This window comes from Magallana gigas, chromosome 9 (assembly GCF_963853765.1).
Source record: "Magallana gigas chromosome 9, xbMagGiga1.1, whole genome shotgun sequence".
In the NCBI taxonomy this organism is placed as follows: domain Eukaryota; kingdom Metazoa; phylum Mollusca; class Bivalvia; order Ostreida; family Ostreidae; genus Magallana; species Magallana gigas.
Window position 1 is genome coordinate 27,194,327 of NC_088861.1, and position 16,862 is coordinate 27,211,188.

General features: G+C 34.8%; 1 protein-coding gene and 1 non-coding gene across 2 annotated transcripts in view; one reads left to right on the forward strand and one right to left on the reverse strand.

The window, feature by feature from the left end:
• Window positions 1-13,046, forward strand: part of LOC109620061 (E3 ubiquitin-protein ligase TRIM71-like) — a 130,465-nt gene extending 117,419 nt beyond the window's left edge. The window contains exons 2-3 of the mRNA XM_066070937.1: window positions 10,419-10,471; window positions 11,051-13,046. Of these exons, the coding sequence (XP_065927009.1) occupies window positions 11,085-12,758 (1,674 nt within the window). The 5' untranslated portion in view covers window positions 10,419-10,471; window positions 11,051-11,084 and the 3' untranslated portion in view covers window positions 12,759-13,046. The remainder of the gene's footprint in view (window positions 1-10,418; window positions 10,472-11,050) is intronic.
• LOC105330507 (uncharacterized) lies at window positions 6,045-9,628 on the reverse strand. The gene is made up of 5 exons (XR_010709860.1): window positions 8,096-9,628; window positions 7,612-7,764; window positions 7,262-7,430; window positions 6,662-6,963; window positions 6,045-6,530 (listed from the first exon to the last, which is right to left on the reverse strand). It is a non-coding gene; the product is annotated as an uncharacterized protein (transcript).
• Window positions 13,047-16,862: the final 3,816 nt, after the last annotated feature.

Sequence of the window (16,862 nt, forward strand, 5' to 3'; positions counted from 1 at the left end):
CATCAAAAAAACTGTCCCCTGCTACCTATAACATAGATAGATATTAAATTCATTTCTTAAACAGATGTCAAATGAAAATAAATATTTTTAGGGTGTTTAGATTAAAGAACTAACTGCGTACTTCACAGGAACCTCCCCCATTCCACGCTCTACCAGTGTCAACTCTGGCAGACAGCCCTATTTGCGATATCCTTCGTGGCAGGCAGAACAGGTACAGGGAAAATTCAACCACTCAACATCCAATATTTCTAACAAATCCTCACAGAGGGAGCCCACACAAAGCTCTGCAGCAGAATCCAGTGAGTTCTTCCAGAAATTGTTCTCTGTTATATCTATCTCTATATTTATGACTTTGTTTAGTTATTACATGTAACTGTGAGTTTTTCATTTTTTTGATTCTGCATTTGATCGTTTTCTTTTATATTCCTATTGCTTGTCTGACTGTGTATACATGTACCTGTGAGATTTTCATTTTGATAACACTAGAAAACACGAAATACAATAATTAACTCAGGAAATGTTACTAAGGTGGAGGAACCCATGGGTCTGGTGTAATAATCTAAGGTATTCATATTAACTGATAAACACCTGTCACCATAAAATGGTAATTGTTCTTACACCTGAGGCATGGTCCATTTCAGGAGTAAAGTGTCATTCCATGGATTACCACTCAGAGGTAGAGATACATGAGGGTGATGATGGGGGCATTGTGTTGGACATCCACGCCAAGAAAAACAGAGGTACACTATTTGTCTGGTGATCAGGGTCTATAGCTTATCTAAATTTAAGAGAGCTTTAGCTTTAAACAAAGTGGAACACAACTTAATATTTCTATTGCTGGGCTATCCTTTAATGTAACACAGATTTTTTAAAACTAAAAAAATTCAAATATTGTTTTTCATCATATGATAAGATATGTCTGGTTATTTCTTAACATTAATGTGTGTTTATTATAAATTCTGATGTGTACTGTAAACAGGGATTTTTGCCCCTCATAATATTCACCCTTCTACAATTGCAAATGGTTTTGTCCCATCTCGAATTCAAATCATATACCACACAATATCATTAGACTGGCAATTGTGTCAAACAAAAATTGTAAGTGAAGTTTTTCATGTGAAATTCACTTAAAAAAGCCTCACATGAATTTGTATGTGAGAATTTTTTATGTGAATTTCATTTGAAAAAACAAATTGTGATATATATGTACATGTTCATGTAGATATACATTTGTAGCACATGCAGAATTGCCACATAACAGAAAGAAATGCTTTTAATGTGACAAAGGCAAAAATGCTTTTGTACAAATTTGATCTCTTCCAGTGCGATACATATGCTTTGATTTAGTTGTTTTGAAACATACAGGTGAAGGCCAGTGTGGTAAAGTGTATCAGATATTTCAAAGGATTCAGAATTCAGTGGGTTTTGCTGGTACCCCCTCTTTGCAGGTAGTGTTACCCACAGGTTTCACATAATCATTGACTCTTTGTTATAATACTGTAAGCCAACCTTTGTTCATGATTCAGAATTCAGTGAATTTTGCTGGTACCCCCTCTTTGCAGGTAGTGTTACCCACAATTTTCACATAATCATTGACTCTTTGTTATAATACTGTAAGCCAACCTTTATTCATGATATTAACTTAATGTTGCAATTTTTCTGTAATAAACATGTTCATTGTGCCTAATTTTCATGACCAAACTTTTTTAAGCCAAAAAATGTTATTAAGAGGTTAAAAAACCGCTTTTTGGTGAAAACATTGTCTCAAATCACAGTCCAGAGTCTCCAGAGCTGCTTGAACACCTTATCAAAATCTTGAATATTAACACCGAATGTGTGACATCAACTTTAACCAATGAAAATAATTGTTTAATCCTGGTCCCTGCCTTTGTAGCAATGATATAATACTGTCTGTTTTGTGAACTGTGATTGGATAATCAAAGGTTGCTTCAAAGGTCAATCTCCGACTATGCTTTACTCGCATTGGTTAATACTGTAAGAATTTATGAGTTATTTTTGTGTCGTGCAACCACAGCGAAGTGGAAGAGGATCATACATATTGCCAGTGGTTTGTGACGATGTGAGATATATTCTTGACAGTGATATTTCTACTTGCAAACTAAAGATAATTTAAAGTACATTGTACATGTATCAGGATAATTATTCCATTAAGGTGGCTTAAGGTATTCTGATCTAAAAAAAAAAAATCTCTGTCCCACTGAGGTTTTGGCAATTCATTTAACATCTACTCCCTTTAATAAGTATGTTTCTGGACTAACTTGTCAATAACCTATAAATAAAAAGAGTATATTAATAAAATTATTTATTCATTACTTATGATACATGTAACTTGCTGGCTATAGCTTTACATTACAGCAGAACAGATTGTATAAATTTGTATCGGGTATGTCAGCTTACTCACTTGTTCTTCCAATATATTATAGGTCTGGATGAAATGCTGGTGTTTATAGAGTACTGTAATTGTGGAACTCTGGAGGAGGGGGCTAAGGCGAGTCTACCCGAACAGAGCATTCGAGTGTACACGCGGGAGATTCTACTGGCCGTCAATTACCTACATGGTAGGACCTACCGGTACATGCACATACATACACAAGTGATGTCACAGTCATACTAGTTATTCCTGGTCCTTTTGTTTTATTTGTTTGCTATGTGTATGCATAATCAACCTAAAAAAAATGGTTGGTGTGATGTCTCTCTCTCTCTCTCTCTGTATATAGTGTAATTAGCTGCATTGCTTGCAATAGATTTAACATGGACCTTACAGAATTATAACATTTTTTGAATTGCCAAGCAACGGATCAATGATGATTATGTCCATTTTACTGACATTATCATTACTTTTGTTATGCAGATCACACTACCATACTGTAAACTCACGGAGAGTGGCACCTGTCAACTTGCTCCCTTGTTTTTCCTCTAACAAGACTTGTAATGGGGTGCATCTTTATCCTCAATGAACCCAATGTAAAATAACAACACGTTGTAAGGTAAGTTTATCATATTTATTTTTATGACAATAACACTGAAAAGTAAATATGAGGGATATGCAAATTTATTATGCTGGTCAGTGTGTACACACAAAACATTTAATGTATAAATACATGTATATGTTGATAAATATTGGTTAAATAGAAAGTTTCAGTGTAAGCATTTTAATATATAAATACATATGAATAAATATTGATTAGAACCTGCTTGTAACTTTTTAAACCTAATTGTATTGCATATTTTTGTTACAATAATAGCTGTAAATTCTAGATAAGTCTCTTGTTCTCATTTTAGACTTTGAAATGTATATATATATATATCTACCAACACTGTTTAAGGTTTGGTTGCTGGCATTGAACTGTGACTGCCCAAGACTGATGAGGTCTGCTGAAAACTCTAATCTCTGTAACACTGTTACATCCTTTTTGGCTGCCTCATCTTCATTAAGTCTTGGGCGTCACTGTTCATGGTAACATACCAGACACTAACATCGTGAAGAGCAACTGTATGTAGAGATGTATGACCCTACATGTATATATGTATAGTGTAAGTCTTCTTACCAAGTTACAGCTTCGAAGGGTGACCACAGAGAACAGAACCCCGTGGTGTATGTTTATATGTGTATGTGTGTGTGTGTTTGTGTGTGTATGTGTGTGTGTGTGTGTGTGTGGACCTATGGTGAGCTTTGAGGAGTATATCATTTTCTTAGATATTGACCAATAGAGTTATTCATCAATGTTTCTGACTGATATGAGGAGCGGATCTGAGATGTCAGTGATGAAGACATCAGTTATCGTAGGTAACTGTTGGAGCCAGGCTCACTTTGATTCAAGTCATGTCAATACAGCTGAAGAGTAATACAGTGAGAGAGGATTTAATATTTTGTCATCAACTGAGTATTTCCTCCATAAATTCTGAACAAAAAAACATGATTATGTACAATTGTAAAAATGCATAATCTAACTAGTTACTGGTAAATCCATTTTCAGGCGTAAATATTAACATTCATTATTAAAACCGCTTTCAGATGCATTGTTTAGCTCATTTTCAAAAATCTCATTATTTATTAAAATATATCACATGTAACGTTGCTGATCGGTGCTTTGTTTCATACGGTACTTTATTGTTGACTTTACTTGAATCATTTCATGTTACATTCAGATTACTGGGACTGACACAAGCAGACAGTTGTAGTTTCCATCATGGTAACCTTCACGTATACCAAACAAGAGGCCCATGGGCCACATCGCTCACCTGAGGAACAATAGAACAATGTACAATCATACATGTAGATCCTGTATAAATAAAATCTATTTTTCCCCCTGGATATTCTTATGTTTAATTATAATCATTAGTCCCTTTTCTAACAGGATGATTTTATAGTCATACAGCCAGTTCAAGCATATCTTTTACAACATACACCATAGCATAGCATAGCATTGAAATCTCATAGCATAGCATTGAAATCTCATAGCATAGCATTTGAATCTCATACCATAGCATACAATCTCATAGAAACGCATTCGTCATATCATACCATGGCATAGCATACAACATTCTTTTAACTCGGTTTTAAATGTTTTTATTTGAAAAAATAAATGTTTACATAATATATTTGTGGTAAACTTTGGCTTCTTCTTATTTTACTGCGAAAGGTGTGGAACTCTTCTGTGTATGGAGGCGTTTTTGTTCAAATCTCATAGCATAGCATACCATATCATTAAGCCCTTCATTTCAATTTCTCATAGCATAGCAAACAAGTCTCATAGCATAGCATACACATCTCATAGCATATCATTAAAATCACATACCATAGCATAGCATAAAGGACTATATATGATATGGGCCTAAAATGGCCCCCTAAAATGAACATCATTATTATACTGTAATTCTTTGTTTTCTTTGTACAGATATATATGTGATGTTTTTACATAATGTTCATTTTGATTCAACTGCCCACAATTTAGAAATATGACATCGTAAAGACAACCTTTCCCGCCATTTTTGTATTTTTAGCATAAAACAGCTTGTTTTCAAGCAGTTTTTCTTTCAGAAAACATAGAGCGCATGCTTGAACAAACAGAATATTTTAATCAGAGATTTATCTTGCCAAGGGTAATAAGTGACCAAACAATTTTCCTTGTTCAAGCATGCGCTCTATATTTCCCATCCATAAAAAGATAAGAAAAATGTCAATTTTTGACTGATTCTGATTGAATTATAGAAATAGCGTCACTTCTGACGTCATATACTGCCAGTGAGTGCAAATAAATCAAATAATTAAGTGAAAAATATATTTTACATCAACTCTTCTAAAATATAACATAACATTTTATTGTACCAGAAACTCTTTAAAAAATGGAGAATTACAGGGGCCAAATTTAACATATCATATACATGTATAGTTCTTCGTAAAAGATATGCATGAAATGACTGTATCATCACATGTTGAGTATTGTTTATATATGGGATATAAAGCTACATCAAACTCTGAAAATTCTTGTGACCAGTCATGACATTTTGGGTGCAAATGAGGAAATTTTCAAAAATGAGATTTTTGCTTATTCTTACACCTTATATGTCCAAAATTAATATTATGAAATTTTACTCTCATATACAAGCTAGTTTTTGAGATATGACGTCACAAAGATTGCTGTACTATGTAGGCATTTCTGCTTAATGTGCATTACTGCGCAATTACTACATGAATTCTGCATCTGTTTGATTACATGTAACACATATTAAGTTACATGTCAAAACACTTTAAAATGCATTCTTTATTGTTTAGCAGTCTTCAATTTAGTTATATCATGTATTTACCCATCTAAACCAGCTGTAACCAGATAAATTAAGTACAGTATGCACTATGCAGTACCTTATTGTTGTTAGCATTCTATGAAATAACTGATCATAGTAAAATGATTATCAATGGAAAAAGTAATTCGTGTTTAAAAAAATTAAACCACTTTTATAAATCAAGAAATGAAACTTTGTAACAATTGAATATCATGTTTTAATCAATTAAAACAATCATTTATGCAATCAATCAATCAATCAATCATTCATTCATTCCTTCATTCAGCCTTCCATTCATTCATCCAATCATCAATCAATATTGAAAAAAAATATGAAAAGAAGTTGAACAAATACAGTATTTAAGTGAACATTGAAGTATCATCACATTTTAAATGGATAGATATAACTTAGTTTATATTCTACATGTTGTTTTATTGTGTCCAGTCAGTTTACATTTGCTGCATTTCCTGGTCAGTGATGGTGAGTCTATCTTGATGAGGGGTTTTGGCATGGTTGGCTTTGGACAGCTTTCCTTGTTTACACAATAGGGAGCAACTTCATTGAATAGATACCATTGTCTATGTGAATCAAGTCCTGATGGAGGAATCACTGATGGGAGAACAGTAGGGTCAACTGCTGCACCAGGTTTGAGGATGTTGACTGCCACTTCCTGACTTGTTGCGTACTCCCTTACAAACACAATACCAGGATGATCTTTGTCCATTCTGAAACATTCAAAGCAATTCTTACAATTACCCACAAACTGGGTGATAGAAAAAAAAAAAAACTCATTGGATACAAATCATAGACTGATATGTATTATGTGTAACTTTAGTCTATCTATTTATAAAATTACCTAAAATGATGATATGATTTTAAACTGGGTATTGGTTTAAAGATCCTCTTGAAGAAGGTTGCCCAGTCATAAAAGAAGAGAGGAGCAACAGGATCATCCACCAACTGCGGGACATTGTGGCCATTCCTGGAGGATTTCCAAACGCTGGCAGCAATCTCCGCTAAGGTTTCAACATTCGAGTGCCTCCATTTAACTTTCCATACCCAAAATGCCAATCTGGGTTAAACTTGGTGTGGCCAGCTTCCATCATTGAAAATTCCACTGACTCATGGAGACCAGTCATTACTCTCCACATACCATATCTATTGCAAAAAATATCATTAGCATGCAAAATCATTCTTGTTATAGAGGACACTTAATGCATTAATAAACTACAAACTGACAATTTTCTTCCTACGGTAAGTTAAAGATTTCTGATCTGCTAATCATTTGATCCTTACCCTTGAATAGGGGGGAGCACCTTATAATAAGTTTCATTGACATTATCAAATACAGTACATATAGATTAAATGGCAACTTAAACCAAACTTATATTTTACACAAAACTTAACAAGTGCAAGTTTTTTTTTTTCAATTTACACTTTTCTATGAGATATCTACCCGATGACTGTGTTATTCTTGTTTTGCCCGCTGCAATTATCCATGTGAAGCTTGACATCTGTTTCACCAAGACCATGGCACATGAAATGGTGATGCAGCATACTGGTCACAGTGTTTGCGCCTTTATTTGAGTGCTGAGCTTCATCCACAAGATAAAATATCTGGGTGCCTAAAAGTATAATCATTACATTCAATTCATAAAAAAAGAAGTAATTATTTCACTATGTAATTTGCAATCATTAAAATCACAAAAGTAGACCTCTTCAGATAAATTTGATTTTATGGTACATAATTATGTATTCTCATAGGGTGTATATTTAAAGATATTGATAAGAATCATAGTCATGTACCTGATCCCTCACAGCAGATGCCAAAGCATTGACATTTTCTAGGTGTTTTAAAAAACAATGGCCCAACTTGTTGTGCATAGTGAGGATAATGCACTTGTTGTGCATAGTCAAAGCTATAATGAAACTCAGACTGCAATGTGCAGGGTGGCTGGCCTAAGAAAAAGATACAAAACATTAAAACTTAATTATTTTTTGGCAAAACTAAACTGGCAGTGTTTCAATAACAAATATAAAAAAAAAATTGAGTTCATTTACTTGCAAAGTTCAAATAAAGAATTCATTACACTTCTACATTAAACACTGTAATTAGCTATATAGCTTATATTTTGGTTTAAAAAAATTTTAATTTATTATAATACATTCAAAATGATACTAACTTATTCTTAAATCATGTAAATAAATATATATTTTACAAATATTATTTAGGTATTTCACACATACATTTAATTATGCATGATCCTACTTTAGAATGAATATGCAATACCTTTTATTTTTTGCCCTGGGGTGAGTTGGACAAATGTTGATTTGGCCGCAGCACACTGATCCCTGTAATGGTCCCTCTGTTCTTTGACATGTCCAACGTGCTCTTGATATTTTGATAAAATATCCTCTTTTTCCTCTTCGTTCAAATTGCCGCTGCATGAAAGAGTTGACGAAAAGGACTGGCAGGTGTGACAGAGGTCTGTTGCAGGCTTCATGATCAAAATATGAGGGCACTGCTCAAGCCATACTCTATATATTCCTATGTTAAACTTTAACACCCCCCAATTGCAATGTGGCCCCACCTACCCCCAGGGATCATGATTTTCAAAAACTCTGAATCTACACTACCTGAGGATACTTCCACACAAGTTTCAGCTTTCCTGGCTGATTAGTTTCTGAGAAGAAGATTCTTAAAGATTTTTCTCTATATATTCCTATGTAAAACTTCGACCCCCCATTGTGCCCCACCCTACCCCCAGGGGTCATGATTTTCACAACTTTGAATCTACACTACCTGAGGATGCTTCCACACTAGTTTCAGCTTTCCTAGCTGATTAATTTTTGGGAAGAAGATTTTTAAAAATTTACTCTATATATTCCTATGTAAAACTTCAACCCCCCATTTTGGCCCTACCCTACCCCCAAGGGGTCATGATTTTCACAACTTTGAATCTACACTACCTGAGGATGCTTCCACACAAGTTTCAGCTTTCCTGGCTGATTAGTTTCTGAGAAGAAGATTTTTAAAGATTTACTCTATATACTCCTATGTAAAACTTGAGATTTATAATGGGAAATGTTTACATCTTTTCTCCATTCGGAATACACTCGGAATACATCGCGCAATTTTTTAACGTTATCATCCGGGCTTATTAATGGCTGATGCAATGCAAATTCTCTGTGAGACTTTCAATTTTGGAATGTGTATTGAAACCTAAAGCGGTAGAGGGGGCGTTTCAAAACAGATAATCTGGACATTTTTCATATTAGTGGATGAACGTAGTTTGAGCACAAAGGTATTTACCATATATATTATTGAAATATCAAGCAAAAAGTGATGGAAGCAAAAACTCGGGACAGAGTTATATAGTAAACTTCTTGCATACGTAGAATGACGAAGGCATTTGTATGATATATGCAGGATTTACAGTCATTGGGATATTCAATGCACGAAACTTCAACAAATAAAATTACTGAAGTGTCATCATCAGAAATGTATAAGTTTTCAATATACAAATTTCAAAGAGAAAATATCATGTATTTCAATAAATTAATGAGAAATGTGTGATTTGATAAATGTGCTCGCTATCCTCTATGGAGGAAATTTACATGGTGAATACGCTGTTCCATATTTCTCATTTATGCTGTTGCTATCTTTATTAATGGAAGAAAATCGACTGTATTTATATTTGATCAAAAATTTGATAAATTTTCAAACAGTGTAAAACCCCAATGTAGACCCAAATTGTTGCATTTTCAATTCTCTTCTGTTGGAGGTATTTCGAAAATAAGTGTACATGTGACCGCACCCGAAATTGAGGGCTTACCTCACAAGTGTATTGGATATTATACAATATTTACCTTCCCTTCTTAAAGAAAACATAACTTTAATTAAAACCCTTGACTGCAATGTTTCTTATTTTCACTCAAATTAATGCATTTTCTACTGAACATAATTTATCAACCAATTTTGAGGTTAATTTCACGGTTTCGTATGACTCTTCAAAATATTTTTTTTAAAAACCTGGATAATTAAGCTTCTAATGACTTCACTCCCTGGACCCCCTAATCATAGGTGTGTCTCCAAGCGACCATCCCTATCCCCTTCCTCTGAAAAAATTCCTGCAAGCATACATGTACTGTACTTACATTAGCTGCAATAATGTAGCCCTCCCCGATTTTTTATATCTGATGTTTACTCCCCCCCCCCCTCCCCCCCCCCAAAAAAAAATCGGGAGGGCTATATTATTGCAGCTATACTTACGTCATCGCAAAACACGCAAAATATCTATAATTCTCTACCATCTACGTGGCTAGAGACGATGCTGTATTTTATGCCAGCAAATTTTCCCCCAATTCCCGACCTTTAAAAATTTTCTGGATCCGCGCCTAACCTCGGTTTCGACCCCCTCCCCCGGCCTCATACACTTACGTTAAGCACGTCCTAACATTTGACTTCTCCATGGAAAAATACCTCTTAACCATTGTCAATATTCAGTGTGAGTCCAATCACAATAAAACATGTTTTCAATATAATTTGAACATTGCAGGAAGGACGCGACACATTGACCTACATATAAAGAAATCACGTGACGATTGTACAGGTAGCCAGACCCGGAAAAGAAAATACCCGAATCGCCATGTTGGGAATTTGAAGGTTTGTAGTTTGTTAATGAATAAGTAACATGATTATAAAAAAATGATAATGAAGAACATAGTCAAAATTGTACAGTGGGCATCGTGGACATTATTTTAATGTTTTACCATCATTTACCGAACAAACTGTAGACCAGTGCTATTGGTGTGTGGGGGGGGGGGGGGGGGGGCGCACGGACCGACTAAGAAATCCTATAAAAGTTGGAGAATGCGCGGAGCGGATCCTGACGGCCAGAGTGTGTCAGGAATCCCAGGAACCTACCCCTCATAGAAAAACGTAATATAATTTTCAAAAGTAAAATTACCAAAAAGTAGGGCTTTGAAACCCCCTCCCCCAACTTGAAAAATAAAAATCACCCCCACCCCAGGACCTGTGCATGAGATTGGGAGGGACACAACTTGAAACTGGTTAACCCTATAGCTCAGTCAGTAGAGTGTGGGGGGGGGGGGGGGGGGGGGGGCGATCCTACCTCCCTTCCATGCGAGAACACTTTAGACTACACACACAAAAATGACATAGAATTAATAAAAACAAGTTTGCTAATATAACATTCATGTAACTGTTCTTTTATTCTTTCAGAAATCGTCTAAATATCTCATCAAGGTGTCTGACCATGGACCGCCGTACCTGGGCCCAGGATGTGTTACGGTGCCATCTCTGTGAGACCCCGGGCCCCCCTATGTACTGTGACATTTGTCATATACATTTGTGTGTAGCCTGCGTTGGAAAACATCTCTTAGATGAATCCAAAGAACACAAAGTAGTGCCATTTAAGAAGAGGGGACTAAATCCTAAATGTTCCAAACATTCCACACAATTATGTGACCTTCATTGTGAACAATGTGACATTCCTATTTGTGTGGAGTGTGTTTCCTCTAATGAACATCTAGGACACAAGCTAATAGGCATTTTAAAAATACTGGACACTAAGAGAGAAGCCTTAAAAAAAGATCTTCAAGAATTAGAACATACCATTTATCCTAAATACCAAGAGATCGCATCTAACATTCCAGTTCAGAAAACTGATCTAAATAAAAATTCCAAGAAATTAACATCAGCTCTAAACAAACATGGAGAAGACTTGCACAGAGAAATAGACATTGCCATCAAGAAACTGAAATCTGACGTGGATGAAATGGAATCCAAACACCTGGTTGTCCTGAATAAGCAGGAAAATGAAATCAAACGCACCATTTCTGAAATCACAAAGTGCATTGCTGATCTGAAGAAATTACTGAACTCCAATGATATCAGCCTTGTCTCTACCTACAAATCCAGGAATGCTGAATTCCGAAGATTGCCTCCTAAACTCACAGTTTCCTTACCAAGATTCACCCCTCAGAAGATTAACAAAGAACAGATTTATCAGCAGATTGGTTCTCTGTCAGCATTATCTTTCAAAACAGAAGAACAGGGCTACACAATGGATTTTCCCGGTGCTGAGTCCTCTCCCCTGGACAGACCGCTCATTGATGTACCACAGATCATCACAGAAATAAACACAGAGTATGGAGAATCTAATAAATTACGCAGTGTGTCCTGTCTGAGTGATGATGAGGTATGGACATGTGGTAATGACAACATGATGAGACTCTACAACCTCCACAGTAAACTAGTGAAGTCAATCCAAACCAAGTCAGGGAACATACCACAGGACATAGCAGTGACACAGAGTGGTGAACTAGTTTATACTGATCCCAATGATAGAACTGTGAACATAGTGAAGAATACACAGATACAGACAGTGATCAGACTACAGGGGTGGTATCCTCTCTATGTCTGTAGTACCTCCTCTGGTGACCTCCTGGTTGTCATGATCACTGATGATAAGAAACAAGCAAAAGTTGTGCGTTATTCTGGCTCTACAGAGAAACAAACGATTCAATACGATGACAAAGGACAACCTCTCTATTCATCTGATTATGAATACCCTAAATACATCAGTGAGAACAAGAACCTAGATATCTGTGTAGCTGACACTAAAGCCAGTTCAGTAGTGGTGGTCAATCAGGCCGGCAAACTCCGTTTTACCTACACCGGTCCTCGCTCTACTACCAAGGGATCATTTAATCCAGTCGGCATCACTACAGACAGCCAGGGTCAGATCCTGATAGCAGACTGCAAGAACCACCGTATCCACATCCTGGATCAGGACGGACAGTTCCTCCGCTGCATTGACAACTGTCATTTAGAATATCCATATGGTTTATGTGTGGACACCAGAGACAACCTCTTTGTGGCTGAATGCTTCACAGGTAAAGTGAAGAAAATCCAGTGTTACATGTAAACAAACTGTGATCATAATAATTATTACATGTCTACAAAGTGAACATCAAATGTCAGTAAATAAACTGATTGTGTTTAAATATTATAATACATCACCAAACTATCTAGAACTATATAAAATCCATGTTTTAGCAAACTGTGATCGTTTTATATGTTGTGTTTCATCAAACTGCGGTGACTGTCACAATTCAGAGACTGTGTATTGTTCGTGTACATATGATTACTTACTATCTGTATATTTTACATGTAAATAAACTGGTTTTATATGTAAATTAATGTAAATAATCAGTATTTTGTTAATGTGGTTTCTTATATTATAACATTAAATGCTGTTGACATTTGCAAATATTTCTAATTCTTAGCTATAGATAGTTCTCTAACTATAGTGAAATGAAATATGTGTGCATGTATAATTATAAAATTGATTTAACTATTCAATAGATAGGAGAACTTGACCTACTTCTGAAAAGAAATGTTTACATTATCAAGTGCCTTGGGATCAATATTTCAGAATGTATAATTATTATCAAGATTATAGATTTCAGACTTATTACCGATAATAATTAACAATCTTTTTGACTCTGATTCAAAAATTGCCACAGATGTTGGAATTTGACATTGAGTATTTAGATACAAATCTCCTATAAATAATTAAAAGATCTTGGATACTATATTCGATTCGAAGTTAATTTTACATATGTCCCCCATTTTTTTTGCCAAGATAGAGATAGTCATAATCAATGGATGAGTGAATCATTCAATGTGTTAAACTCTCACCGCTTAGTGTTTTAATCTGGAAAAAAATTTATTTGGGAAATAATTAACATTGCACCGCAGTCAATCCTCCCCCCTACTCCAACCGAATTAGGATTTTGATTTGTCAAAACACTACCACCTCATGTTATACATATGTTACAGGCACATATCATCAGTAGCATCGGGGGGGGGGGGGGGGGGGGGGGGGCTGCCCTCTTTTTTACGCAGCAAAGATTTTTCTTAATTTTACATGCAAAAAATTGAATTAACATAGAGTTGACCCCCCATTTTTATGGGACCATGTTAAAAAAAATTGCATACCTTGTTATTTTAAAATCAATAAAAGTAATTTACTTCTAAATGGGTTTCAGTGGTTTAAGTTTGATGTGTATCTTAAATTAAAAAGGATTCTAAAGATATTATATGATATTGCTTTGCTGATTGTGATTTCCTACATTAATAGTGGTCATCTACTCCTTTAAGGTACAAGTATACTAGTTTGATACTTGGCTAGCAAAGAATTCATTATATATTTGATTGTACAACACCTGGTCTATCAATACTCACCTAACAGTTTTATTTTATATGTATGAGTTATCTCCCTTTGATCAATATTGAGGAGGCTGGATGGTCAACAGATTAACCCTCAGATCTGCCTAAAATTTTAAGATGTGATTTGTTTAAGTATACGCTATTATTTAGGAAGAAAAAAATCCATATATTTTACCTTCTAAGTTTAGTAAGGAAAAAAATCAATACATTTTACTTTTTTAAATTTGGGTATTTTCCTATATTTTTATATATACACCATCTCTTGTAAAGGAGACCAATACAGTATACTCAGTAACCATGGCCACGACTATCGAACCCTCTTAATATAACGAGCACATTAAACTGAAATCAAATTTGGTAGGCCCGCACAAAATTGCTGTGGTAAGAAGTCAATTCAGCCTACAGAGTTATGGACCTTTGATATCAGGAACAAGAGTGAAAGTGAAAACGCAGTGGCGGGGGCGAGTACCATACTAGAGCGAAAGCGGAAATAAAATAAAAGTTCAGCATTTACATCTGTTTCTAGAGATTTTTCCCATGGGGATCCAAAGGATAGTTTTTTCCAGGAAAGGTCCAAAGTCTATTTTTTGTAATTGTAGTATAAATTTAATAAGTTTTAATTTCCCAAAAAGGGCGGGGGTGGGGGGGGGGGGGGTGGGGGGGGGGGTGGGGTGGAACTCCAAACCACACATTATTATTGATATTTTAAAGTTAAGGTTATTCCGAAAATTAAATTTCATGGAAAATGCATGCATTACACACATACTGAAAATACACATACTTTAAAAAGAATGACTAAGAACAGATTCTGAATTAACATCTCTCTCTCTCTCTATATTGATTAATAAATTCTTAATTTCACAATCATAATAGTGTGCACAAAAATGTAAGATTTGTATTTTAAATTCAAATGAAATGAAGAAATCATAATTTGAATTTTTGTTTAGTTACCATGGAAATACTTATAAAACATGCGTTTATAAAATATGTGGGGTTTTTTTCTATTGAAAAAATGACAAACTTCTTCATAATACATTCTACCCTGGAAACCCCAAAATGTTGCCATTACTCACAATGGCATAAAAATAAGCATAAAATGCCATTTTAAATCTTTACCCTCTGTTACCATGGCAACGGGAACACATAACATCAAAGAAATTGTGTTAGTTTTTTATTCAAACTGAAAAGTATGAAGAAAATCCGTGACTATGTGTGGCTGCCAAATTTTTATTGTGCAGATCTAGAAACTTTTCCAGGGGGTAGTAGGGGAGGGGGGGTCCAAGAGATTCCGATAATTTTATTAATTGTCGGAGGTGGGATCCCCCTCTCCCAACCCGATTCCCTCTAGATCCGCGTATGAATATACTGAATACTGTACCACCTTCCCACATACATGTATATATATATTGAAGACTTGTAGCTTCAAGGAAACACAATCATGAATTTTTCAATTTTTTTTTTGCAAGCTTATTTACCCTTGTACTTGGAGAAGTGGTTGTCATGTCGTTTAGGCATTTACAAGTTGTATGATATGTATGTATGAATTGTGGGTAAAATGGAGAGTTCCCTCAATTTACTACAAAAAAAATAAAAGCAAACAAAACAAAATCGAAACAGGCGTTTTCTTGAAGTAAATCTACATGTACGTTAGTTTAAACAACTTATCAAAAGAGGGAGCGCATCATCCCATGTGCACGAGGAATATCATGGTTTTTTTTTTTAAATAATTAAGATCTATTTCTGAGTGTATAGCTATGTAGAACATTCATAACCAGTATTCATGTGCACATTGCATTCTTATGACTTTTCTCGCTAGTATTCATATACTTTTTCCTTTGTTCGCGACCATTTTCGGATTGCGGAAAATTCATAATCCATTCGATCTTTTGTTCACAAGAAATTCTCTCTCTCTCTCTCTCTCTCTCTCTCTCTCTCTCTCTCTCTCTCTCTCTCTCTGTATGACAATTTATTTACAATTACAGCTCAACAATTAAGAGAGCGCGATGGTCGTTGCCATTTTTAGACGGGTTTTCTCGCCTTTAGAAGAAGAGCTCTATATAAAAGGGGTGATATATATTATTTTTTTTCTTTGCTGAGTAATAGCTTAATTATAGCTTAACAAATCTTAACTTAAATTCATAGGTAGATCTGATGGTGAACCTGTTGACCGACTAGCCTTTTTAAACGATTACATGTTTACTTATACTAACTTCTTTATATAAAAAAAGATCAAGTTAACAATAAGCGGTTCTAAACCTTTGATGTCATTAGTAGCTGCGTATATTTATCTACATCCAGCAATCCACTGAGGCTGGTGAATCAGTCCTTGGTTTGCTAGTGATGACAGTGGCGTACGTAGTCACACATTTGACCCTATAAGTGTATACGACAAACCAACGATAAAATGTAACTATATAAAAATATGAAAATAAATAAGTAAAATAAAATAAAAATGAAAAAAAATTGATAAAAATAATGACGATATAAGTATAACGGGGGTCCTTGGGTATAAATATACCGGTATTCTGTAATATAAATTTGCAATACATACATTATTGCTGGTCAATATTAATTGGCACATAGCTTTTTAGGTTAATAATTTAACTACTATTAAAATAAAGTTACATATTCATAACTGTACAATCATCCAATTGTACATTTGAATTATATAATTTATTTAAAATATACCGACTATAACTCATTTCCCCCGTTGGCAAATGACTTCCACGCCATTTACTAAGTATATATGGAGAGAAAATTAATTATCATATTTGAATTATATTTAAAATATACCGAC